Source organism: Oryza sativa, chromosome 11 (genome assembly GCF_034140825.1).
Source record: "Oryza sativa Japonica Group chromosome 11, ASM3414082v1".
Taxonomy (NCBI): Eukaryota; Viridiplantae; Streptophyta; class Magnoliopsida; order Poales; family Poaceae; genus Oryza; species Oryza sativa.
The window spans coordinates 15744499-15770753 of NC_089045.1; the positions used below are offsets into that span (position 1 = coordinate 15744499).

Sequence of the window (26255 nt, forward strand, 5' to 3'; positions counted from 1 at the left end):
TTCCTTCTGCTCCGCCCTCACAGTAGTCACCGTCGCCGCCGTCAGCGTCGCTCCTAGCTGCCTCCGTCTCAACCACCGGAGAAGAGAAGGGGGAGAGGAATGGGGAAGAGATGAGGAGAGGAAGAGGGAGTGGAGAGGGAATGTGAAGCCTTAGCCACCAGAGCAAAGGGGAGGAGAAGAGAAGAAAGGTGTGTGTGAGTGGAGAGGAGGTGTAAAAAAGGTGAAGATCAAGAAAGAAAAGGTAGTGCGTGTCAGTGCGGGGACGCATGGGGCACACATTCTCTCCATGTTGTCTGCTTGCGAAAATATACTTTCGCGGGCAACCCCACCTATTATCATAGGTGGACCTCTTAAGGAGACGATTGTGAAATAAATTTTTGCATGCGGCCCCTTAACCATCCCCAAGGAGCGATTTTTGTAGGTGAGAGGACTTCTGGTCCGCCTGGAACCTAGTGGGGGTCTCGTCAAAAAGAATCAAATTTACAAAAAATAGTCTTGTTTTGAGCCTTCCCAAAAAAGAATTGATTTTATTCACCCATGACATTCATACTACAATCCTCCATTTGTGCAAGTTACACGATATGCACATCCATCATCATAGTGGTATGCTGGAAATCCAACGCTTAAACATTGCAAAGCACCTCTCCGGCTCAAACTCTGGTGCAGTGTGTCCAGCACCCTACATTTGGAGAGAGTAAAACAGTATTACAATGCATATTCAAAACAAGTAAAATCACAAACAATAATTAGTTGGTCTTTTGTCAAGTTCTTGAATTTTTTTTTCTTCTTCTATCTTGTCGTTGATAATGACTAAGGATGAAATATAACTGGTTTCTTTCATCGAACTGTTAATAATGACTACGGGTTAGATATAGAAGTTCCTTGCTGTAGAGGCCACTAAAGGAATAGTTTACATCATCAATGTTGTTTGATTATTTGAATGCTAGAAATAAAATAAATTAATTATATGTCCTAGGTTCAGCTCAAAGCATATGTTATTGGATTTGTTTCCATTATACGAAAACGGTCAAAGCGTGCCTCTTAGGCTGTAATTTTGCTGTATATTTGTGTTGAGTTGCATCAACTGCCTTTGGTCATTGAAAAACATAAGCTGAATGAGGAAGAGAGAATAATACTTTTATACTTCAACACTCCCCAATGCTATACGTACAAGCAACTCATAGAAGTGGGCTGTGTTTTTTTATTTAACTATGATGGAAGCCGGTGCAGATGCGTGGGCATATTAGTTATTGTTTTATGAAAGCAATGCTAAAAGAAGTCGCTAAAAGAAGTCACCTCTTATCATTTCTATGACGTGAAATAGACCGTAAACTTTAATATATTTAAATGATAAAAATGTCTCCTAGATTAAAAAATCACTTTTGTCCCAGCCACATAATGAAATAATATGTGGAGAAATTTATAATTACACTTTGTCAACTTATGTCACGCTATAGGATAGATGGGAGGCCATTAATATATATGTTGACCATGCACTTAAAATTGTTATGGCAATGGAAAAAGCTATGGTTGTTTCAATTTAAGTGAAAAATTAAAAACCAAATTATTTTACGAATTTATTAGATTTTCTCCAAATGGCTCAACTTAGTCTGTATTGACATTTGCTATTTTCTGTTTTTTTATTTTACATGGTTCTTATTTTAAGTTAGAAATATAGGCATTGTGTACATTTAACTGTTATTTTAGTTATGAATATGGCAATAGTTAGATTAGAAATCAGATCTATGGCTTAAATATTATGGTCATGTTAATGTTATAGATCGTTTCTCTTTTAGTTTGATAGAAACAAGGAGAAAGGTAGAGGTGGAGATCGGAGAGACTGAGTCATGAGGAGAGGGGGCGGGGCAAGTTTTATGTGCATTTTAGGAGTAGGATAAAGTAGAAAGTAGTTCGTATTTCTAATTTTTCTAAACGATTTAAGTGAAAACCTGATGCTTCTTCTTGATAATTTCAAATATTTTTTTCTAATTCGTAAGACATGACACATGATCGCGATTTCTCTAAAAATATACCTAATGGTTGAAAACAATGTGTCCATCGATTTTAGTGAAAAATCGATAGTTGGATGTTTATTTCCTCACAATTTCTTAGAGTTTTTCTAGTTTTAAAGACATTGTGAAGTTACGTACAAAGGTAAAATCTATATCTTCCTTTTTTAATATTTTTTAATTGCACACGAAAATAAAAAAAATAAGACAGAAGTGACATATTTTTTTTGAAACTTGAAATATAAGTAAATATGTGTCTTTAAATGTAAATTTAGTCATAAATAACCTAGGAACATATAATTAGCTTATTAGCTATATAACTTAGATGTTATAGCTGTTTAAACTTTTTTTTTTAGAAATTATGCTTCCTAACTAATATTGCACGTAAATAGAAGAGTAAACAGGAGTAAGATAACGAGGGGAGTTGTGTACGTTAGTAGTTAGTACGTACGCATTTCCATCGACATACGTGCTGGCCATGGAAGGGACGTTGGGTTGGGAAGTGTTTTTTTTCTAATCTAAAATAAATCAAATGCATGAAAATAATGGGTCCACACAATTAAATGAAATGCAATGGTTGGATTTTTTTTTTTAGGAATTTCTTTGATTTATTGGAGTACACATGGCATCTTAGTATTGTTTGTAAGAGTGCTACTTGCGTATTAGGAGCATTTATATGATGTTTAATGGACTTTTAGTATATAATAAATGGATTGCACTAGTGATTCATACTCAAGATCTCTAGCTCTAATAGTACGTAAATTTAGTTCTGTGCACCAGCCAAGCCAATTCATTCAAAAGTTATGCTGGTGAACAAGCATGAACAATTCACTTATCTTTAATAACAAACATAGCTTTATTACATTAATGGTTGGATTTATTTTTACTCATCACTATGCATGAAGTTTTCATTCATGAAAATGTGGAGTGTACAACTTGTACCCTTAATTCAAAATTTTCGTTTTGCAGTTTCAACTTTCAACCCATACTGCAACCAAACATTTGCATCTGGTATTTAACAAATCATTAGAACCTAGATACTCCCAAACTGTTTGAAACTGTAGGAGTTAATTAACTTCATTCAAAATAACCATAGTAAAAATAATGAATGTAAAAAAGAAAAGTTTCATTTGCTTTTTGAAAAACAAGAATCATGCATTTGTAGACAGATATATTGTCACCTTTACTGTAGCGAATGTCAAATTGTTTCCATATGCTATGGTGAATCTGCAAATAAATAAATCGTATTTCAGGTAATGTACTCTTCGACTGAGTTTATTATGAACTGAAAAACACAGTGTATTTTAAACTTATGAAAATCTTATTAATCACCCCGTAGTAGTGTTATACATAACTAAACAAGAAAACGAATTAGGCAACATTAATCTTACCCAGCAGACTGGCCATCGATATGCCAGGCTCTCCAGTCATCCACAATTGGGTAGTTGAGTGATCTCACCCAGGCTTGTGTCCCGAGGAATGGCACAACAGCATCGTGGTCACCACTGCACATAAATTTGATGAAACAGTAGTTTACAATACTGGGTATATCTTAAGAAGGTAAAAATGTGTCTGTAGCTCAACACAGTGAATCAAAGTATTACTTATCATCAAGAGATTTTTGCTAGATGCACACATTCGTTGTTAGTTGGGTTAGTAGTTTCCATCCAACATGTTGTTCTGTCATCCAACATTACTTTCACCAATGACCACTAGTTTTTCCTATTAAAAGATTTTAAAGTCGAAATGTTAGTAAGAGTGGACCTGCAAATTTGATGTTTTTTTCCCTGAATAGCTTCATTCAAAAGGATTTTTCACTAATTCCTTTTTGAAATGTCATGCTGAAATATATATAAAAAATACAATTTCTTTCAATTGAGGTTAATGTTTGTGTGTTTATGTAACACATCCAGAAATTCCTTCAGCTGTCCATTTTTTTATAAATAAAGAAAATATCTGCCCTTGGTACAGATAGTAGTAATCTGCTTCATAATCCAACGTGTTGATGGGATCAATTTGTAAAATCAATTCCTGGTAATTGTTTCTAATATTTTATTCAACAAAAGGAGAATTTTGCATAAATAAATTGGTTTGTGTGCGTCTGAGTTCTGCACAACCAAAGTCAATATTGAGGTGGGCTCTAATTTATTTATTCTAACAGAAGGTTTGGTTTATCCTCGATTTATCCCCGTGTATGATTTATTTATGTTTTAAGTACAATTCTCACCAAGTGGTTACAAGAACTGATATGAACAACCAAGACTATAATATGAACAGAACACGTTTAAGTATAGGTTTAATTTAGGAACAATCTTTTATTCAAAACATAGTTACAATGCTATCTCTAGCTGGTAATGACGAAATAATAAGACTATTTATATTTTCCTCAAAAAATAAGAATATTTATCAAAAATATGAAATACTCCCTTTTCCTGTGATAGCCATGGCATGTACTTGTCTAAGGTATATATATATATATTTGTCATAGCCATCTCATCTAGTTTGGATATTCTATTGAAATGTTCTAAATAATAGCTTGTACAGGTACTACTGAGAACTTGCCAATAACATTTATTACCAATATACCAAAGCACGGTAACCTTTTAGTGTAACATTTCGATGATACTTTATGCTGCTCCTGATGTCGATGTTGTATGGTAGATCATGTTCGTGGCACCTAACCCATTCATTTATGGTGCCCTGGATATTTGGCATTTAGATAATTTGAAAAATGTGCTCGTATGGCAAATGCAAAGGAGTGATTCCTAGAAATGAAAAGGTGCCCCGAAATTACCTTCTTGATTCCTAGAGTTCTTCGTGTAAAGTTGTTGTTTGCCCAAAAATATGACAAATAGTTGGCATAGACCTGTGGATGCGAAAATTCACCTAGATTCAGATGAACTTAAATATATATAGAAATATGTACGTGATATTACGTGTAGTGGAGTTCCTTACACCACATTTTATTGAAGGTTGAGGAGGTGGATGTTTTAGTCCTCCATGCTCCCCCTTCAAGATCTTTCTGTCGATTGTCTCATGATTTGGCTTGGGGGACACATAAATGCAATTTGGGTTCAAAATTTGGGCCCTCGAACCTTCGTGTAGTAGCTGCAGTGAAACAACAATATGTCACTATCGATTTATTAATTAACATATATAGTTTTCCACCCTCAAAAACAATGATTAATATATAGATAATCCGGGAAACCCCTAGTAGGATAACAATGCCATATCTTATTCCCTATCATTGAACCGTATTTCATCCTAAGGTACTACCTGTAAATAAAAAAGAACATTTGCCCAGATTCATTCTTAAAAATTGTTTTTCTTTCCAAAAACGGAGGATGTATATGACAAGCAAGCCACCTATCTATTTCAATAAGTTGGCCCAAACGTCACAGCCGGCCAGCTACTTTATGTGACAAAAAATTTGATAATGGGAGAAGGACAAATAGAATAAATTATGGTGGTATTTGGGCCACCATGCTTGTCTCAACCGTGTTTCTAAGATTATAACAGGACTCTTATGTACCAATATGAACTGCTATTGTTCACAGAAAGCTACAGTAATTAAAACCGACGGTTGCACAGCCCTGACACGTATCTATTATATACTTCAAAATACATTAAACTAACTACAAATGCTCTAAAACCAATCTACAAACGCTCTAAAACCATCATGTAGCGCTCATACAAGCACTCCTAGATCGTCACATGGCATTGTTTAATCTCATCATCGATTTTTATTTAAATTGATGGACCCGATATTTTACACCATTAGATTAGATGTATTATTTTAAAAGATAATACTTTCCTCTTATAGGCCGGAAAAAGAAAAAGAAGTATTACGAACATACATCTAAAAGAAAAACGATTAACCTAAGCGATAAAGTAAAGAAAAAAAACACTTAGTGTCATTGAAAAAAAATCGATGAGCTTTGAAATAGTATTTTCTACTATTTAGAAATAATGTATATTACTCTATAAATATATGCAGTTAAACTAGATCTTGCATATAAAATATCCAATCAACACTGCTTCAGCATTCTATATTTAAATTATCTATCTATTATATAGTAAAAGTTCATTAAACTTTCTACAAATGCTCTTAAGCCGTCACGTGGCACTCTAATAAATTAAAGAAATTGCTTGAAATTCTAAGAAAAAAAAGCAAAACATCTAGTTTCAATTTTCACATAAATTGATGGACCCGTTAGATTAGATATATTTTTTAAAAAACTCCCTTCTTCTAATCTCCTGTTCACATAAGTATTGCTCGTAAAAAAACCCAAAATACAAAGTACATACATATCGTAAAACATTATGTGAGAAGACAAAAATGAACATCAATTAAAGCCAAAAAATGAACGTTAAAGCCAAAAAAACTAAAAACACAAATTATATACATCAATTAAAAAAATACACCAGCTTCCCTCTTCTTTCCACCTTTTTTCATGTATATGTGAGAAAATAATTATATTAGTCATAATAAATTTAAAAAATATAGTATTACAAACATATACTATATATATAATCATAAAGTAACACTTTACAAATAAATATAACTGAACATTAGCTCTACAATGTTTAAAAATAAAGTTATAAAGTTATATTTTTAACCCATTAAATTAATAATATAAGATAATATTTTACTTAAACTGGTGGACTAATTATTTCCAAATAATACATTGTCTGAAGTTTATACCATTATATTTTATATCTATCAAATTAACAATTTATAATTTATATCAACTAATTTATACTTAAACCAACAAGTGGACACATTATTTGATACAATTTTTTAGTTAAACTATTTGGTCATCGATTTTCATTCAAACTGATGGATCTATTTTTTAGTTAAACTATTTGGTCTTCGTTCCTCTACACAATACATGCGTACACCTTTGCCTTCCGCACATACAACAATGCAACGCACCAGATCAAGGAAACTAAGGTGATCAGGATCACCACAACGCTACTAGTTTGCCAAGGTGAGGACACATCAAATCATCAATCAATAATGATTGTTTTGTTAATAAAGTGAAAACAAATTGGACGTGTGTTTCAAAAGGAAAATAATCAAGTCCAGTGGGTCAAGTTTTTGCAAAATGCAACTCAGTGTAAGCTAAAATGAAGGGTTGATTACCTAATGGATTTTGGATTTTCATTTGCACATTTCCCAAGTTCCTAAATGATGTGTTTCAGAAAAAGAATTATGTATATATTGTTTCCTAAAGCACTTTTTCCAGAACAGGGGTGAAACTAGAACGAAAATTACCAAGTGTGCCACACTTGTATAATATTATGTAATTAATGTTCTAGTTACATGTGTTAATGAAGAACATGCTTTGGGCAAATCATTTTAGAGTCTACGACCATGCATGAGAAAGGAGCAATGTGGTGTTGCCCTTTAGGTAAACTAAACAAATAGACAAATATTGTCTATATGATTATCACAAGATGATTGGTGAGTGGAAGACACTACTGAGCAATGAGTGGACATAGAGTACTGATAAATAGCATATAGCCATATATCAACTATGGCATGACGTGTTACTTTTTTCTTTGATTCCGAGTAGACAAAGGCACCAGTAAATAAGGAGAAAAAAAAAAGCGAACCATAGTTTTTTAAGTAGTCATATTTTTTAAATAAGTTTCATTAATTATGATGATATAAATTATATTGAACTTATTGATTATAATTTACATGATAAAACTATATTCTTTGATATAATTGGACTACATGACAAAAGCAAACTTTACTGTAGAACACTTCAAAATTTATAAGTACACTACACACACTAATCAAATTTATACACTATTGATCTTATTTCAAACAAATGTTGTTTCAAAGAAAACAATCAAGCATGAAAAAACAAAGTAATTAGCTTGAAACAATTGCTAATATTTTGCATTACCAGCCAAGCAATTGTGTGGGTGTTATGTGTTCTAACATACCTTTAAAGTTCTTCAAAACTGTGTAAAAAATTGAACTAGTTGAACTTCTACGTAGAAAAAAAATCCAACATATAATCTATCCTTAATTTGGTTGTCACTGTATCATGTGCCTTCATGAAATGATTCAACACAAAGAACTTTGATTTCCTTAGTCTCACAAGTTTTGCTTATAGCCATATTACACTCTATGTGTACAGATGGTAGAAGTGATAATGTAACACCCTGAAAATTCGACCGACAAAATCAAAACTCTAAAAATACGGATTTTCAAAAACTTTTTAAATTAATTGCATCATGCCGATCTTATTCGTCTATTTTATCTGGATTTGATCTCGAAGATTATTAATCGTGAGTAAAGAATAGTTAATTAGGAATAAACCTTACAAACAAATTGGTAAAATAAATACAAATTAAAATAAAGATTAGGTGTGGACAGAAATAAATAAAATATTATCGCGACCATATTTGGATCAATTAAATTTAAATACAATGGAATAAGAATTAACCCTAATTAAAACTCAAATAAATTATATAAAAATAAAATATGAGTAATATTAATCTAGGGTGAATTCATTAGTTAAGATAACACAAATATTGAGTAAAATGCACATATGCAAAATTAGGAATTGTGGAATCAAATTTATATGGAAAATACACTAAAATCGGGATAAATAGAAAAAGTCACTATTCATCGGCCGCCAGGTGTTCGACGTGGTCCCCTAACCCAGCTCCTCCTCTTTCCCCCTCTCTCTGCCGCCACCTTCACCACGCGCCGCCGCCTCGCGCCCCGAGCCACCGCGGGCCGTCGCCATCGTCGCCTGCCGCCGCGCCGCCGTCGCCATCGCCGCCTGTCGCCGTCGCCATCCCATCGCCGCTGCCGCGCCGTCGCCGTCGCGTCCCGCCTCGCGCCGCGCGTGCGTCCCATCACCGCCTCGCGCCCAGAGCCACCGCGCGCCGTCGCCATCGTCGCCTGCCGCCGCGCCACCGTCGCCATCGCCGCCTGTCGCCGTCGCCATCTCATTGCCGTTGCCGCGCCGTCGCCGTCGCGTCCCGCCTCGCGCCGCGCGTGCGTACCATCGCCGCCTCGCGCCGCGCGCCACCACTGCCGCGCCGTCGCCGTCGCCATCCCGTCGCCGCGTGCGCGTTCCATCGCCGCCTCGAGCCGTGCCGCTGCCGCGCCGTGCGCCGTCCCGTCGCCTCGCGCCGCGCATCCGCTGCCTCGCGCCCAGCGCCGCTGCCACGTGCCGCGCCGCCTTGCGCCCTGAGCCGCGCCGCGCCGTCGTCATCTCCGCCCGCGCGCCGCGCGCCGTCACATCGCCGCCGTCGCCTCACCCCCCTCCACCGCCCTTCCCTTCTCTTCCCTCTCCCCCTTATCCTCTCTTTCCCCTATAAAAGCCCACCAATCTCCCCTCTCCCCACTCCATCCCCTCCTCCTCTCCCTTTTCCCTCAACTTCTCCACGCGTCGCTGTCATCGTGCCGCCGCGCCGCCGCCTTCGAGCCGCCGCGCTGTGCCGCGCCGTGCGCCGTCGTTACCACCGCCGTCGTTGCCGCTGCCGCCGTCGGTGAGCCGCTGCCTTCCCCCCCTGTTTGTCGCCGTGCCGCCGGGTAGAGAGAGAGCCGAGGGAGAGGGAGGAAGGGAGAAGCCGAGGGAGAGAAAGAAGAAGGAAGGAGGAGAGAAACCGGGAGGGAGAGAGAGAAGGAAAAAGAAAAGAAAAGGGAGAGAGAGAAGGAAAAAGAAAAGAAAGGAGAGAGAGAAAGAAAAAAAAAGAAAAGAAAAAGAAAGGAAGGAAAAAGAAAAAGAAGGGAAGAAAAAGAAAAGGGAAATAAATAGGAAATTAGAGGGAGATTAGGGAAGTTTTGAAAATTTAAAATAATTAGAATTTAGTTATAGATTAGTTATAGTCGTAGAATTGCGAAATTTAATATAAATTATGGATTATTCTTGGTAATTTCTACAAGAAATCAATTCGCGGTAGTAGTTTAAATGTAATTAAGAACTAAACGATTAGATGAATTCTTATAGACTATTATAGATTATTTTGGGTAATCTCTATAAGTAATTGATTCACGGTAGAAATTCGGACTTAATCACTAGGAATTTTAGACGTTTATTATATTTAGTCGTTTAGTCCTAGACTAAAATTAAATCGTATAATATTATAAGATAATTTTTGGATTCCGTTCGATATTTAGCTTGCGATAGAAATTTCCAACCTATTATATGGATATAACGCTCGGGTAGATTAAATTAAAAACTTATGATAACAAAATATTTATACCCACAAAATAGTTAGGATATACAAAAAGAAATTGGGTTTGCCCTAGTACGCGAATAGTAAAGTTAATATAAAAGAATCGACTTTCGCGTTCGACTTCCATTTGGATTTATTTGGATTTTTATTTGAATTCTAATCGAATCCAAATCAATTTTCGCAGGTAACTATAGAGCCCGAGGGAGTTGCGGATCCAAGTGAAGGCCAAGACCCCCAAGACCTTGAGCAAGGCAAGTCATCACTATTCCTTGAACATGTTGATCCTAATTGCGAAATTATTTTGTTTATAAATAAAATTGCATGCAATGATGCACATCCTACTTGTGATTATGCCATGCCTTGATTATTGTTTATCCATGTTTACGTATGAGTCCCTAGTCAATTATGACAATTGCTTAGAAATGCTATTCTAGGATCATGCATACTCATATTTATCAAATGCTAAATGCTTGGGCAATTACCTTTGGGAAGGTAATTGAGATGCGGCATGTGGAGACATGAGCACCACATTGCCATGAAATTGATAACATGATTTGTGAAAGGAAAATAAAGCGAAAACAACTGTTTTCAACTGGGGCGGACGGATGATTTGGGTGGTATCTGGGAAAGGCTAGTACCGTCCCCGGTCAATTAAGGACCGAGCCATAAAGTTAAGCATGAAACGACCCCCGTACAACCGTACTTCTCGAATGGGTATAGACCTAGCGGATTAGATAGCCGAGCGGAGGCAGTATCCCTGCATAGATGGTTCACCCCTGAGTGAGGCAGGTGCGCTACGATGGGACAACCGTTGAGGTAGAGCCGAGAGGCGTGCCCTACATCGGTGTCGCCGTTGGTAGAACTGCCATGAGTGTGTGAGAGAGAGAACTTAACTTGAACCATAATTTAATATGTGTGAGACTTCTCTTTCCCGGGACCGCCAGAACTCCTCACACTGCTAGAAACATGGACGCCTAGAGTGCATGAGGATTTAAGTTCATAGAGCGGATACTGCCAATGCGAGGTTATCGAAAAGCTTTGCCGTGACGCGCCTCATGTGTTGAGACGAGGCTCATGTGTTGGGCAGTCGCGGAGTGCGAGTAAAGTGTACATCCACTGCAGTGTGAGTGAACCAAATCTATTCGAATAGCCGTGCTCGCGGTTATTGAGCACCGGGACATGTATTACACTTGGCTAGTCTCTAAATTCTTAACTTATGTGGGATGGGTTGTTGCATGACGAATTTTTATGCTGTTGGAGCCACTTCCTGAGAAGGGGGAAGGTGGGCGTCCTCAGAAAACCATAACGACTCAATGGCGGGAAGCTATCCTTGGGATCACAATGGATGGTGGACAGAACCGTCGTTGTTTAAATACAAACACTGGTACTAAAATTTGATCAGTCAATGCTAGGTCTTAGGTTTGTGAAAAGAATTACAAAACTGGCTTAGCGCAAAAGAGCCATAGCCATCCTTTGAAATACCCCTTTCATATGCATTGTTGCTGTGGTAACTTGTTGAGTACGGTTGGTACTCACCCTTACAAATATAAAATTAATCAGAAGCGGTAGATGAAGCTTCGGAGGATCCCTATGCCTACTACCAGGAGGGAGATGAAGACGATGGCGCTCAGTAGGTCTTAGTACGGTCGTTGCCTGTGGCAATGGCATGCCGCTGCCTGAATTCCGCTGCCTTATCTATTTCTGCTTTTGGATGTATTCCGGACCGCTCGGTCCGATGATTTAAGACAATGCCTGCGGGCTTATGATGTAATAATTAGCACTAGACTCTCATGTATGTGCTTTTGGTATTTCAGCTATGAACTCGTGTGTACCAGACTACTTGATCCAGGGAAATGGTACTGTTTACACGAATGATTCCTGTTATAAAAACGGGGGTCCACAGAGCTGGTATCAGAGCCATACGACTGTAGGAAAAGACCAAAAGGCGCCCCACCCCTTTTCTAAGTTGGCCAAGGGAGAAATTCCCATTTAGTAATACTTTCAAAAATAAAAACGCTATGTTTACAAAACTCGGTACAATTTTCATCTTACTCTTAACTATTTTCTTTACAAAACAAGTTTTACTCTCAACTGACTTTGGGTTTTTCTTAAAATTAGATGGCAGATCCGGATTCACCCGCTACCTGGGAGTTGAGCTTACCTCAATCAGAGGGGTATGTCATTGAGCTGCATCGGATGTTGAGGCGTCTGCGATACTCTGGGTTCCCGTCATACCGAGTGAGACAGTGTGGCTCAGTTTGGGAGGCTTGGGTCGAGGTTCACCCCCGAGTCCCTTCCGAGTTGGACTACAGCTTTCTGACACGTCACCACCGAGACCTGCCAGAAACCGCAATGCAGGATGCAGCCCGAGAGGCCTTCCTCCGACTCAGCTCTATCCACCGAGCTGAGTTAGCGAGTACCGAGTTTGCTCATCACCCGTTCCGGGAGGAGAGCAACTCAGTTTGCACAGTTCAGGACACGCCCTGCTGCTACAACCCGATGGTGACTCGGTTGTCACGATGGGCTGAGGCAGTAGATGACTACTACGAGGAGGCTCTGTTGGAGATTGACGACCACCAGAGACGTATGGGAGAGCTGGAGACTGAGTTGACTGACCTCTCAGTGCAGCAGCTTCAATTGGAGGAGGAGCACCAGGCTTGGGGCAGTGAGATAGACTCACTGAAGGCACAGCTCCAGGTCCACGGCGACCAGTTCCAGCAGTTATCTGACCAGTACAACGATCGCCGCGGGATGATGGATACTCTTGAGGAGCAGCTGAGAGAGAGTCAGGAGCACGTCAGCCAGCTGGAGGAGCAGCTTCGAGCAGCCAAGATCAGCACCACAGGGGCTTCTACTTCCACAGCAGTAGGTCGTGACCGCTACTTATTCCTCACCCTGCCATACCCACCGGCGTTCCACGTTCTTCTGGGAGAGGCTAGTATGCTAGCTACCGAGTCAGCACCTTACCTAGTGGACCCGACAGCGACACAGCCACCTGTCCCGGAGATGGTGCACACTCCACTGATCCCTACACCTTCTCCGCAGCTGGGTTCCAGTTTGGAGACTCCGATCCAGGTCGACTCCGAGACAGAGGGGACCGACACCGAGCCAAAGATCGAGCCAGACATCACTGATCCTTTAGAGGATGAGACCCCTGTTCCCCGCATCACCTTCCTCGGAGGCCCTCGCACCCTCAGCACTGCTCGCAAGAGCACACGACCTCCGGGCAAGAGGCCCAAGCCAGATCCAGAGGCCACTACTTCTGAGCCGTGGGGACTTAGGTTTGCGCGTGCCAGCGACCACCCTCTACCTGCCCCAGGATCCTACGGATGGCTGGAGGACTAGACTGACGGACTCCTTGCAGCTTCGATCTCGTATCAGATGGTTTTTGGATAGCATGCGAGACACCCCCCCCTTTACCTAGATTGACGAGTAGTTTGATGATTAGTTCGTTGTATCTTTTGGACAAACCTTAACTGGACTGCGTATGTATGCAGTCGATTGCATCATGATTTATGTACTATTTGTGAAACTCTGTGATGTTATTTATGATATCTATTGTGGTTGTGTTATAAATGAGTTTATTCCACCATGCTTGCAAAATAAAGTTCACATCAAAACAATCTCCCCTAATGGGATAAAGCCGTAAAAAATAGCTAGAGAATTAGGATACTTACTCAATCAATCAACCTGCACAGATGGCAAGCCGACGTCGGGCAACAACCAGCAATGACGAAACCCAGACACCTGACCTAACCACCCTGGCCGGAGTTATGGCCACCCAAACCCAACTCCTGCAAGCCATTGCAAATAACCAAGGCAACCGTGGCGGATCAAGCTTTGGAGAGTTTATGAGGACCAAGCCACCCACATTCGCCAGAGCTGAAGAACCAATGGATGCTAAAGATTGGTTAAGGATCATTGAGAAGAAGCTAACTCTTGTTCGAGTACGTGAGGCCGATAAAGTGATCTTTGCGGCAAACCAATTGGAAGGACCAGTCGGAGACTGGTGGGACACATACAAGGAAGCCCGAGAAGAAGATGCTGGAGAACCAAACTGGGAGGAATTTACCACAGACTTCCGTGACAACTTCGTGCCTGCCGCGGTGATGCGGATGAAGAAGAATGAGTTCAGGAGACTACGGCAAGGGAATACCACAGTACAAGAGTACCTGAACTGTTTCACTCAGCTGGCGCGCTACGCGACTAGAGATCTTGCCGACGAGGAGGAAAAGATCGACAAATTCATTGAAGGCTTAAATGACGAGTTGCGCGGGCCCATGATTGGACAAGACCACGATAGTTTCTAGAGTTTAATCAATAAGGTCGTTAGACTAGAAAACGACCGGAAGGTCGTGGAGCACAATCGTAAAAGGAGGCTTGCCATGAACCGCCCGCCCCAGACCGCACCCCAGCGTCCTAAAGGGGCAACCTCTTCGGCATGGAGACCAACAGTGGTGACAACCAGTCGACCTGCCACCTCCAGCAATTTCCACAGGCCGGTTACCATTCAAAACCGAGCTCCTGCACCGAATCAGGCCGCCACTGGATCAGTAAGGCCAGGAAGCTGTTTCAACTGTGGAGAGTATGGGCATTTCGCCAATAAATGTCCTCATCCAAACAAGACACCCATTCGCACCGGAGCTAATGCAACGGCTATTCATGGGACTGCTACTCCTGCTGCTGGACGAGGTCTATTCAGGACTCCGCAGACTAACAGGACCGCTACCGGATTTGGACGCGGGCAAGTGAACCACGTTCGAGCTGAAGAGGCCCAGGAAGACCAAGGCGTGCTGATGGGTATGTTTTCACTCAACTTCACTCCAGTTAAAGTTCTCTTCGATTCAGGAGCATCGCATTCATTTATATCTCTGAAAGCAAGTCAACAACACAATTTAACCAGAGTTAAACTAAGGCAACCAATGTTAGTACATTCACCTGGGGGTGAAATAGCCGTGGACACAGCTTGCATTGATGTACCTATTCGCCTTAGGGATGTGGTGTTTCCCTCCAACCTTATGGTTTTGATACCACAGACCCTTGATGTCATATTGGGTATGGATTGGTTAGCAAAGCATAGAGGAGTAATTGACTGTAGACGTAGAGAAGTTACCCTGATCACACCCTGGGGATCGGATATGAGAGCAACCATGGATCAAAATCCTAGGCTAACCGAACGTGCCGGAGGTATATTTACCATGCTACCCCTAAAGGGAATGCCCGTAGTGCAGCGATTTCCTGATGTGTTCCCAGAAGATTTACCTGGAATGCCACCAGATCGTGACATAGAGTTCATTATTGACCTGATACCCGCAACTGCCCCCATATCCAAGAGACCATATCGGATGCCAGTCAATGAGTTAAAAGAACTTAAAAAGCAAATTAGGGAGTTGCAAGAAAAGGGATTTGTACGCCCCAGTTCGTCACCTTGGGGAGCCCCAGTGCTATTTGTTAAGAAGAAAGACGGTAGCATGAGAATGTGTGTAGACTATCGATCACTGAAAGAAGTAACTATTAAGAACAAGTACCCACTACCAAGGATTGATGATCTCTTCGACCAACTTAAGGGAGCTAAGGTGTTTTCAAAGATAAACCTTCGATCAGGATACCACCAACTGAAGATTAGGACCGAGGATATCCCCAAAACCGCGTTTTCAACACGCTATGGGTTGTATGAATTCACAGTAATGTCATTTGGTCTAACCAATGCCCCAGCATACTTCATGAATCTTATGAACAAAGTATTCATGGATTACTTGGATAAGTTTGTGGTGGTATTCATCGATGACATTCTGATCTACTCCAAAGATGAGGAAGAACATGCGGAACACTTACGATTGGTTCTCCAGAAACTCCGAAAGCACAAGTTATACGCAAAATTCAGCAAGTGCGAATTTCGGTTGAAGGAAGTCGCTTTTCTGGGTCACGTAATCTCAGCCAGTGGAGTAGCAGTGGACCCTGCAAAAGTGGAGGCTGTTACGGAATGGAAGGCACCCAAGTCGGTGACCGAAATTCGGAGTTTTCTAGGCTTGGCCGGATACTACCGAACGTTTATCGAGGGGTTCTCAAAGATAGCCCGGCCAATGACACAACTACTCAAAAAGGAGAAGAAGTTTGTATGTACCCGAACAAGGAGGACTGCAAGGATTAATCCTAAAGGAGGCTCACAAATCGGCATACTCATTACACCCCGGAAGTACCAAAATGTACCAGGATCTGAAGGAAGGCTACTGGTGGCCCAACATGAAGAGAGATGTGGCCGAATACGTAGCACTCTGCGACATATGCCAGAAGGTGAAGGCTGAGCACCAGAGGCCGGCAGGTTTGTTGCAACCTCTCAGGATTTCCGAATGGAAATGGGATGAGATAGGTATGGATTTCATTGTTGGATTGCCCAAGACTGCAACAGGGTACGATTCCATCTAGGTGATTGTGGATCGACTCACCAAGACGGCAAGATTCATCCCCGTCAAGACAAACTATAGCAGTGCTAAACTTGCCGAGTTGTACATGACTAGGATAGTGTGTCTTCATGGTATACCTAAGAGGATTATATCCGATCGAGGCACACAGTTTACCTCGCATTTCTGGGAAAAAGTGCATGAAGCCCTAGGAAGTTATCTTGCTTTTAGCACAGCTTATCATCCACAGACAGATGGCCAGACGGAGAGAACCAACCAGGTCCTAGAAGACATGCTGAGAGCTTGTGCGTTGGATTTTAGTAAAGACTGGGAGAAGTGTTTGCCCTAGGCCGAGTTCTCCTACAACAACAGCTTTCAAGCAAGCCTGAAGATGTCCCCCAATGAAGCATTGCTTGGTCGACGATGCCGGACGCCGCTGATGTGGTCTGAGACAGGTGAACGGGCGGTATTTGGACCTGACATCATCAACGAGGCCGAAGAGAAGGTTCGCCTAATTCGAGACCGTCTAAAAGTGACACAATCACGGCAGAAGAGTTACGCTGACACCCGAAGAAGGGATCTAGAATTTAAAAAAAGAGATTACGTGTATCTCAAAGTTTCTCCGATGAGGGGAACAAAAAGGTTTAAGGTTAAGGGAAAACTAGCACCAAGATATGGGGGACCCTTTCAAATCACGGCTAGAAGAGGAGAAGTCGCATATCAGTTACAGCTACCAGAGAATATCGCTGATGTGCACCCAGTCTTCCATGTGTCCCAATTAAAGAAATGCTTACCAGTGCCGGAAGAACAAGCTCCGCTGGAAGAGATTCACATTAGCAACGATCTCACGTATCCAGAACACCCGATCCGGATATTGGATGAAGTAGAAAAGAGGACTAGGAGCAAAGTGTGGCGTATGTACAAGGTACAATGGAGTAATCACACTGAGGATGAAGCCACCTGGGAAAGCGAAGAATTCTTGAGGACGGAGTACCCGCATCTATTCGAAAACTGGTAAGAAATCTCGGGACGAGATTTATTTAAGGGGGTAGGTTTGTAACACCCTGAAAATTCGACCGACAAAATCAAAACTCTAAAAATACGGATTTTCAAAAACTTTTTAAATTAATTGCATCATGCGGATCTTATTCGTCTATTTTATCTGGATTTGATCTCGAAGATTATTAATCGTGAGTAAAGAATAGTTAATTAGGAATAAACCTTAAAAACAAATTGGTAAAATAAATACAAATTAAAATAAAGATTAGGTGTGGATAGAAATAAATAAAATATTATCGCGACCATATTTGGATCAATTAAATTTAAATACGATGGAATAAGAATTAACCCTAATTAAAACTCAAATAAATTATATAAAAATAAAATATGAGTAATATTAATCTAGGGTGAATTCATTAGTTAAGATAACACAAATATTGAGTAAAATGCATATATGCAAAATTAGGAATTGTGGAATAAAATTTATATGGAAAATACACTAAAATCGGGACAAATAGGAAAAGTCACTATTCATCGGCCGCCAGGTGTTCGACGTGGTCCCCTAACCCAGCTCCTCTTTCCCCCTCTCTCTCTCTCGGCAACGTCACCACGCGTCGCCGCCTCGCGCCCCGAGCCGCCGCGCGCCGTCGCCATCATCGCCTGCCGCCGCGCCACCGTCGCCATCGCCGCCTGTCGCCGTCGCCATCTCATCGCCGCTGCCGCGCCGTCGCCGTCGCGTCCCGCCTAGGGCCGCGCGTGCGTCCCATCGCCGCCTCGCGCCGCGCGCCACCACTGCCGCGCAGTCGCCGTCGCCATCCCGTCGCCGCGCGCGCGTTCCATCGCCGCCTCGAGCCGTGCCGCTGCTGCGCCGCGTGCCGTCCCGTCGCCTCGCACCCGCTGCCTCGCGCCCCGCGCCGCTGCCACGTGCTGCGTCGCCTTGCGCCCCGAGCCGCGCCGCGCCGTCGTCATCTCCGCCCGCGCGCCGCGCGCCGTCACATCGCCGCCGTCACCTCACCCCCCCTCCACCGCCCTTCCCTTCTCTTCCCTCTCCCCCTTATCCTCTCTTTCCCCTATAAAGGCCCACCATTCTCCCCTCTCCCCACTCCATCCCCTCCTCCTCTCCCTTTTCCCTCCCCATCTCCACGCGTCGCCGTTGTTGTCCCGCCGCTCCGCCGCCTTCGAGCCACCGCGCCGCCGCCACGAAGCCGCCGCGCTGTGCCGCGCCGTGCGCCGTCGTCGCCGCCGCCGTCGTCGCCGCCGCCGCCGTCGGTGAGTCGCTGCCTTCCCCCCCTGTTTGTCGCCGTGCCGCCGGGTAGAGAGAGAGCCGAGGGAGAGGGAGGAAGGGAGAAGCCGAGGGAGAGAAAGAAGAAGGAACGAGGAGAGAAACCGGGAGGGAGAGAGAGAAGGAAAAAGAAAAGAAAAGGGATAGTGAGAAGGAAAAAAGAAAAGAAAGGAGAGAGAGAAAGAAAAAAAAAGAAAAGAAAAAGAAAGGAAGGAAAAAGAAAAAGAAGGGAAGAAAAAGAAAAGGGAAATAAATAGGAAATTAGAGGGAGATTAGGGAAGTTTTAAAAATTTAAAATAATTAGAATTTAGTTATAGATTAGTTATAGTCGTAGAATTGCGAAATTTAATATAAATTATGGATTATTCTTGGTAATTTCTACAAGAAATCAATTCGCGGTAGTAGTTTAAATGTAATTAAGAACTAAACGATTAGATGAATTCTTATAGACTATTATAGATTATTTTGGGTAATCTCTATAAGTAATTGATTCACGGTAGAAATTCGGACTTAATCACTAGGAATTTTAGACGTATATTATATTTAGTCGTTTAGTCCTAGACTAAAATTAAATCGTATAATATTATAAGATAATTTTTGGATTCCGTCCGATATTTAGCTTGCGATAGAAATTTCCAACCTATTATATGGATATAACGCTCGGGTAGATTAAATTAAAAACTTATGATAACAAAATATTTATACCCACAAAATAGTTTAGGATATACAAATCGAAATTGGGTTTGCCCTAGTACGCGAATAGTAAAGTTAATATAAAAGAATCGACTTTCGCGTTCGACTTCCATTTGGATTTTTATTTGAATTCTAATCGAATCCAAATCAATTTTCGCACGTAACTATAGAGCCCGAGGGAGTTGCGGATCCAAGTGAAGGCCAAGACCCCCAAGACCTTGAGCAAGGCAAGTCATCACTATTCCTTGAACATGTTGATCCCAATTGCGAAATTATTTTGTTTATAAATAAAATTGCATGCAATGATGAACATCCTACTTGTGATTATGCCATGCCTTGATTATTGTTTATCCCTTATTCCTTCGTAACCATGTTTACGTATGAGTCCCTAGTCAATTATGACAATTGCTTAGAAATGCTATTCTAGGATCATGCATACTCATATTTATCAAATGCTAAATGCTTGGGCAATTACCTTTGGGAAGGTAATTGAGATGCGGCATGTGGAGACATGAGCACCACATTGCCATGAAATTGATAACATGATTTGTGAAAGGAAAATAAAGCGAAAACAACTGTTTTCAACTGGGGCGGACGGATGATTTGGGTGGTATCTGGGAAAGGCTAGTACCGTCCCCGGTCAATTAAGGACCGAGCCATGAAGTTAAGCATGAAACGACCCCCGTACAACCGTACTTCTCGAATGGGTATAGACCTAGCGGATTAGATAGCCGAGCGGAGGCAGTATCCCTGCATAGATGGTTCACCCCTGAGTGAGGCAGGTGCGCTACGATGGGACAACCGTTGAGGTAGGGCCGAGAGGCGTGCCCTACATCGGTGTCGCCGTTGGTAGAACTGCCATGAGTGTGTGAGAGAGAGAACTTAACTTGAACCATAATTTAATATGTGTGAGACTTCTCTTTCCCGGGACCGCCAGAACTCCTCACACTGCTAGAAACATGGACGCCTAGAGTGCATGAGGATTTAAGTTCATAGAGCGGATACTGCCAATGCGAGGTTATCGAAAAGCTTTGCCGTGACGCGCCTCATGTGTTGAGACGAGGCTCATGTGTTGGGCAGTCGCGGAGTGCGAGTAAAGTGTACATCCACTGCAGTGTGAGTGAACGAAATCTATTCGAATAGCCGTGCTCGCGGTTATTGAGCACCGGGACATGTATTACACTTGGCTAGTCTCTAAATTCTTAACTTATGTGGGATGGGTTGTTGCATGACGAATTTTTATGCTGTTGGAGCCACTTCCTGAGAAGGGGGAAGGTGGGCGTCCTCAGAAAACCATAACGACTCAATGGCGGGAAGCTATCCTTGGGATCACAATGGATGGTGGACAGAACCGTCGTTGTTTAAATACAAACACTGGTACTAAAATTTGATCAGTCAATGCTAGGTCTTAGGTTTGTGAAAAGAATTACAAAACTGGCTTAGCGCAAAAGAGCCATAGCCATCCTTTGAAATACCCCTTTCATATGCATTGTTGCTGTGGTGACTTGCTGAGTACGGTTGGTACTCACCCTTGCAAATATAAAATTAATCAGAAGCGGGAGATGAAGCTTCCGAGGATCCCTATGCCTACTACCAGGAGGGAGATGAAGACAATGGCGCTCAGTAGGTCTTAGTACGGTCGTTGCCTGTGGCAATGGTATGCCGCTGCCTGAATTCCGCTGCCTTATCTATTTTTGCTTTTGGATGTATTCCGGACCGCTCGGTCCGATGATTTAAGACAATGCCTACGGGCTTATGATGTAATAATTAGCACTAGACTCTCGTGTATGTGCTTTTGGTATTTCAGCTATGAACTCGTGTACCAGACTACTTGATCCAGGGAAATGGTACTGTTTACACGAATGATTCCTGTTATAAAAACAGGGGTCCACAGATAATTAGCTACGGCAGTTTATCATTAAATCGATTCAAAAGTCATGTGACCTTAATCCATCATTTATTTAAATTTCGATGAATGGTTTTTAAGATACGTGTGACTTTGAGTTGCCCTTAATTATAATACATATCAAAATATAATATTACATTTAAATAATATGGATGCCCGTGCATACGCGCTGGCCACCTTCTTAGTTTAAATATTAAAATTCATCAATTTGAGAACTACACGTGAATGCTATTTATTTGGGACTACCTATATATAATGTGCCCGAAAACTAGGGTCCAAATCATACAAAGTTTAAGTTACAAACAATCAAGTCTACACATATAAAATTAGATTAAGGTCAATATTCTCTATAGCAAGATAACACATTAATACGGGCACATATTTTCTTTTCTATCAAAATACGGGCATTCAGCTGGTTAGCAAATCTCTGTTATGGCCTTGTTTGGATCCTCTGGGCTATTAAATATCCCTCTGAAATCTTGCTATTTAGAAGTATTAATTAAAAACGTAGATTAACGACAAAATCGATTCCATAACCCCTAGGCTATTTTGCTAGACGAATTTAATTATGTATATTAATCCATAATTAGCGGCTAATTACTGTAGCGTCACTGTAGCAAATCATGGATTAATATACCTCGTTAGATTTGTCTCACAAAATAGCCTAGGGGTTATGGAATGGGTTTTATCAGTAATCTACGTTTAATACTCCTAAATAGCAAGATTCCGAAAGGCTATTTAATAGCTCTCCGGATCCAAACAGGGCCTATGTATGTTTATAACAGCAGGTGCATATTTTGCTCCAAAGGGGCAAAAGTGTTAGTCCTACATACAGGATGGACACGTGGATATGTATTTGCTGTCGTGTGAGTAATACATGTTACTACTGTATATATGTTACTACTGTCTGCAAAAAGAATAAATTACACTAAAAGGACTAGATATTCTTGAGAAACACAGAAAACGCCATTTTTTTAGACATTCGTAGTTAATAAGTTAATTCAGACAGAATTATCCAAGAAATTCTTTTTCTCGATAATATAAAAATGCAACTAAATAGTTTTTTCGATAATATGAAAATTCAACTAATACAATCGAGGAAAAAAAAAGAGTGTACTTGTCTCCTTACGCTGTCAAACCTAGCCAAAGCTTGTTGGCAAATCACGTTGCTGGGATTGTCATAATCCTCACCTTCGCAGTGCTCCATTATCATCTTCAGACAAACCACGTGAATGCATGTGCAATCAGAGTTAACAAAGATCACGCAGGAATCATTTAGGACATAATTAAATTTTGTGAGCCGCGTGTTCGACTGTTCACCTCATATAACTGATCTGAAATGATTCCGACTCCATGGCTGTACGGCACTCTTGATTCGAGGTCAATGCGTTCCCCTGTACTCGGATTACCTACCAGATAGCCCTGACAATCTCCCAAACATAAAATTAATTGCCGCTAGATCATTAATCAACTACTCTACCGTCCTAAAATATGAGAACTTAGAATTGGATAAGATATTTCCTAATAGTATGAATCTGGACAGACTGCCTATCTATATTCGTAGTGCTAGAAAATATACCATCCGTTTCTAGGTTTTATCCGTTTCTAGGTTTTTTAAGGAGGGATGAAGTATATGTTTTTTTAAGAGAAAATGTTGGACATGATCCTATATTGTATATATTATAACATGTTAGTAAAATTGCAGTATTTACAGATCATGATACAGGTTGTCTATCCATTGCTAAATGAGGGGTTTTAAACTATCTCTTGGTCTCAAGTTGATAATCAACTATATCTTGATATAGGAAATATACTTTTGTTTTTTTTTAATGTTCGATGGACACCCTAGTTATCACTAACACCTCAAATATATATATTAACCGGGAGTTGTAGCTTTATAGAAAAAGACATGAGCTCTACCTTCAGATTAAACGTCGGTCTGACGCCAGCTTCAATATCTGAAAACAGAGCACAAAATTGTCAAGCTTTTTGGTGCGCGAACTGATCGATCTTGAAAAGAGATCCTGTAGAAATCTGGAAATGGAATTTTAATCCTAGGCAATTTCCCCTCGTTGTTGCTTGTATTTAAATAGTTGTGAAAGAATTTGAAAAAGAATTAGAGGATATATTAGCACAGGCACACTACTAGTAATATATTTATCCACAAATATGTGGGAGTTCAAATTCAGTATCAGTAACTCATACCAAAAAGAATGGATTACGTATACGTGTGCTCACGTCATATTTGTTTCGCTAATTTGTAAAATCAAATTTAAAATTTTATGACATTAATCTAACTTGTCAAAATAGTTTTTTTTTCAGAGAAAATCTATTCTATGCCATTAAATTTATTATAGTTCAACAGTTGGTCATCGAATTTGTCTTTCTCTATAATATATCACTTCTATATTAGTTATAAAAAAACTTCTATATTATATTATGTAAGAAGACTATGTAAGTAAATATATATATATATATATATATATATATATATATATATATATATATATATATATATGTATATATATCTTCATGTTGCTTAATCAATAGTCACTCTTGTAAGTCTTAAGGCATTTTAAGCATCATTTTTGAAAAGTATCAGCCCCAATGATATATTATAGAAAAAGTAAAGTTGGAGATATATATACCATAGATGGAGATGAAGTCAATAATAAATCGTTGAATAAATTCAGTGGTATAAAATGATTTTTTTATATAACTATTTAGATCACACATAAGAAAACAAGAGCATATTCCTTTGAGATTTAAAGAGTAACCAAGGTAACATTATTGCAGCACCTTCCGAGATCTTCTGCACGATAAACGGGACGATCTTTCCGGCATAGGAGTCTCCTCCAACGTAGAACGGATTTGAGAGGTAGTGCGGATACTCAGTGAACCACTGAATCAGAGTCAAACGAGATATTAAACCAAGAGCTAGCAAGAACCAAGTACGCTGAAAACCTGGAACCAATGGACCAAAAAAAACCAGGTAGTAATGAATTACCTCCCTGAGAAGCTTGATGAGCTGCATCGAAGCAGAGACGTCGCCGACGTCGTACCCCTTAGGGTCCCTTGAGAAGGAGAAGCCGGCGCCGACCGGCGAGTCGACGAAGAGGATGCTGGCGACCTTTGTCCACGAGTAAGGGTGGTAGTGCAGCCGCGGCAAGCTGCCGTTGTAGGGCTCGATGACCAGCTTCAACGGCCCTGCGTGGTAATAATTGCAACGGGATGAACCACGCCTGACACTCTAGACAAGGAGGCTTGTTGTTGTTGGGTTGCTGACCAATCTCGAAGAAGAGGGCGCTGAGGACGGAGCAGCGGTCGCCGCCGGTGATCCAGAGGAGGACGGGGTCGGTGCTGGGGTCGCCCTCCGACTCGATGAAGTAGTAGAACAGCTCGGCGCCGTTCTCCTCGTCGACCGTCACGTACCTGTACAGAGTGACACCACAGGACCTCTCACCTATACTGATGCAGGGAGCATGGAAAATCGTCAGAGCAGATGGGGGAATGATTCTTGAGTTGTCTCACCCGGTCTCGAGGCGTGAAGGCAGCGCGCCGTCGAACCCCGGCAGCGTCGCGACGTTCGTCCGCGTCAGGGAGCCACCGGCGGCAGCGATGGTGACGAAGAGGAGGAAGCAGCAGCAGCAGAGCCGCACAGCCATTGTACTGTACTGCCTTGTCCTCGCACGGGAGAACGGCAACTGGCAAGCGGTAGCAGCTAGCGAGGTTGCAACTGCCCTCGGCACATGGGCTTTCAGACGTGGTGGCCCGGCTATCTGGTCACCCCGCGTTTTCCTCGCGGAGCACACAATATATTATGTATGTGTTCAAATCTCACCGATGACGGCATGACGCACAGAGACAGGAGGCATGTAGCTGCTGCACGGCATGGCACAGCGCTATAGGCTATAGCAGTACTCCCTCTTATATAAAATTTTTTTATAATTAGTATTTTCATTATTGTTAAATGATAAAATATAATTAATATTTTATGCGTGACTTATCTTTTTAATTTTTTTCATAATTTTTTTAAATAAGACGGACGGTTAAATGTTGGACACGGAAATCAGGGTTTGTCTTTTTTTTAGGATATAGGAAGTATGTCAATAAAAAATTAAACCTGATAAAAGATAACATATTTTAATACTATAAATCTAAATAAAATCTTATACGATGGAGGAAATAGCTCTGACTCATCAATAGCCTACTAGACTAGTGGCTTGATATACAAAATTTCAAATCCTAGATTTCGAAAGTACAACTATGGAGAAAGACAGAGAGAAACTACACCTTGGGTGCCTGATTTCTAAAAAAAAAAAAAAAAAAAGGAGTCGGACTATCAAATATTGCAGTTGACCAACAAATGAAAATTAACTTATATATAGTGAAACGAAAAAAATAGCAACTGAAACATTTAAAAAAATTATGAAACACAGTGAAGATACACATTGAAATATGTCGATATCACGTACTCCCTCCGTCCCATAATATAAGTGATTTTGGAAGGATTTTGTGTCACATCCCCCCAAAATCTCTTATATTCCTCCAAAATCTCTTATATTATGGGAGCTCCTGTCCAGATTCATTGTCTTAATATGTGTCATATCCCTCTAAAATCTTTTATATTATGGGATGAAGGGAGTATGAAACTTAACGGTTTGAAACATATATTTTTCTTTTATCAAAATATAATTATATAATTTTTATTAAAAATTTTAATAACAACGATATACAACGATATGATCAGATCA

At 41.0% G+C, this 26255-nt stretch overlaps 1 protein-coding gene and 1 long non-coding RNA gene across 3 annotated transcripts; one reads left to right on the forward strand and one right to left on the reverse strand.

Moving 5' to 3' along the window:
• Positions 1–456: 456 nt before the first annotated feature.
• Positions 457–25303, reverse strand: LOC9267355 (serine carboxypeptidase-like 7). Of its 2 annotated transcripts, none has more exons than XM_066305747.1 (13): positions 25033–25303; positions 24788–24933; positions 24509–24708; positions 24301–24403; positions 23422–23459; positions 22822–22923; positions 22619–22714; positions 4965–5117; positions 4804–4875; positions 4588–4709; positions 3401–3514; positions 3191–3236; positions 457–679 (listed from the first exon to the last, which is right to left on the reverse strand). In XM_066305747.1, exons 1-13 carry the CDS (start codon positions 25164–25166, stop codon positions 596–598), a joined length of 1410 nt encoding a protein of 469 aa, XP_066161844.1. In that variant the 5' UTR covers positions 25167–25303; the 3' UTR covers positions 457–595. The 2 variants fall into 2 exon arrangements, with proteins under 2 accessions (XP_066161844.1, XP_015615805.1); XM_015760319.3 differs by having other exon boundaries at positions 22631–22714; positions 25033–25294.
• On the forward strand, positions 18693–21513 carry LOC136354105 (uncharacterized). The gene is made up of 3 exons (XR_010737856.1): positions 18693–18889; positions 19766–19822; positions 21149–21513. It is a non-coding gene; the product is annotated as an uncharacterized lncRNA (long non-coding RNA).
• Positions 25304–26255: the final 952 nt, after the last annotated feature.

Coding starts and splice junctions, on each gene's coding strand:
- LOC9267355 (XM_066305747.1), bottom strand. CDS start 25,166: ATGGCTGTGCGGCTCTGCTGCTGCTGCTTCCTCCTCTTCGTCACCATC. Junction 22,924..23,421: donor GACCGACGTTTAATCTGAAG/GTAGAGCTCATG, acceptor GGAGATTGTCAG/GGCTATCTGGTAGGTAATCC. Junction 5,118..22,618: donor TTGACAGCGTAAGGAGACAA/GTACACTCTTTT, acceptor GTTTCACTGCAG/CTACTACACGAAGGTTCGAG.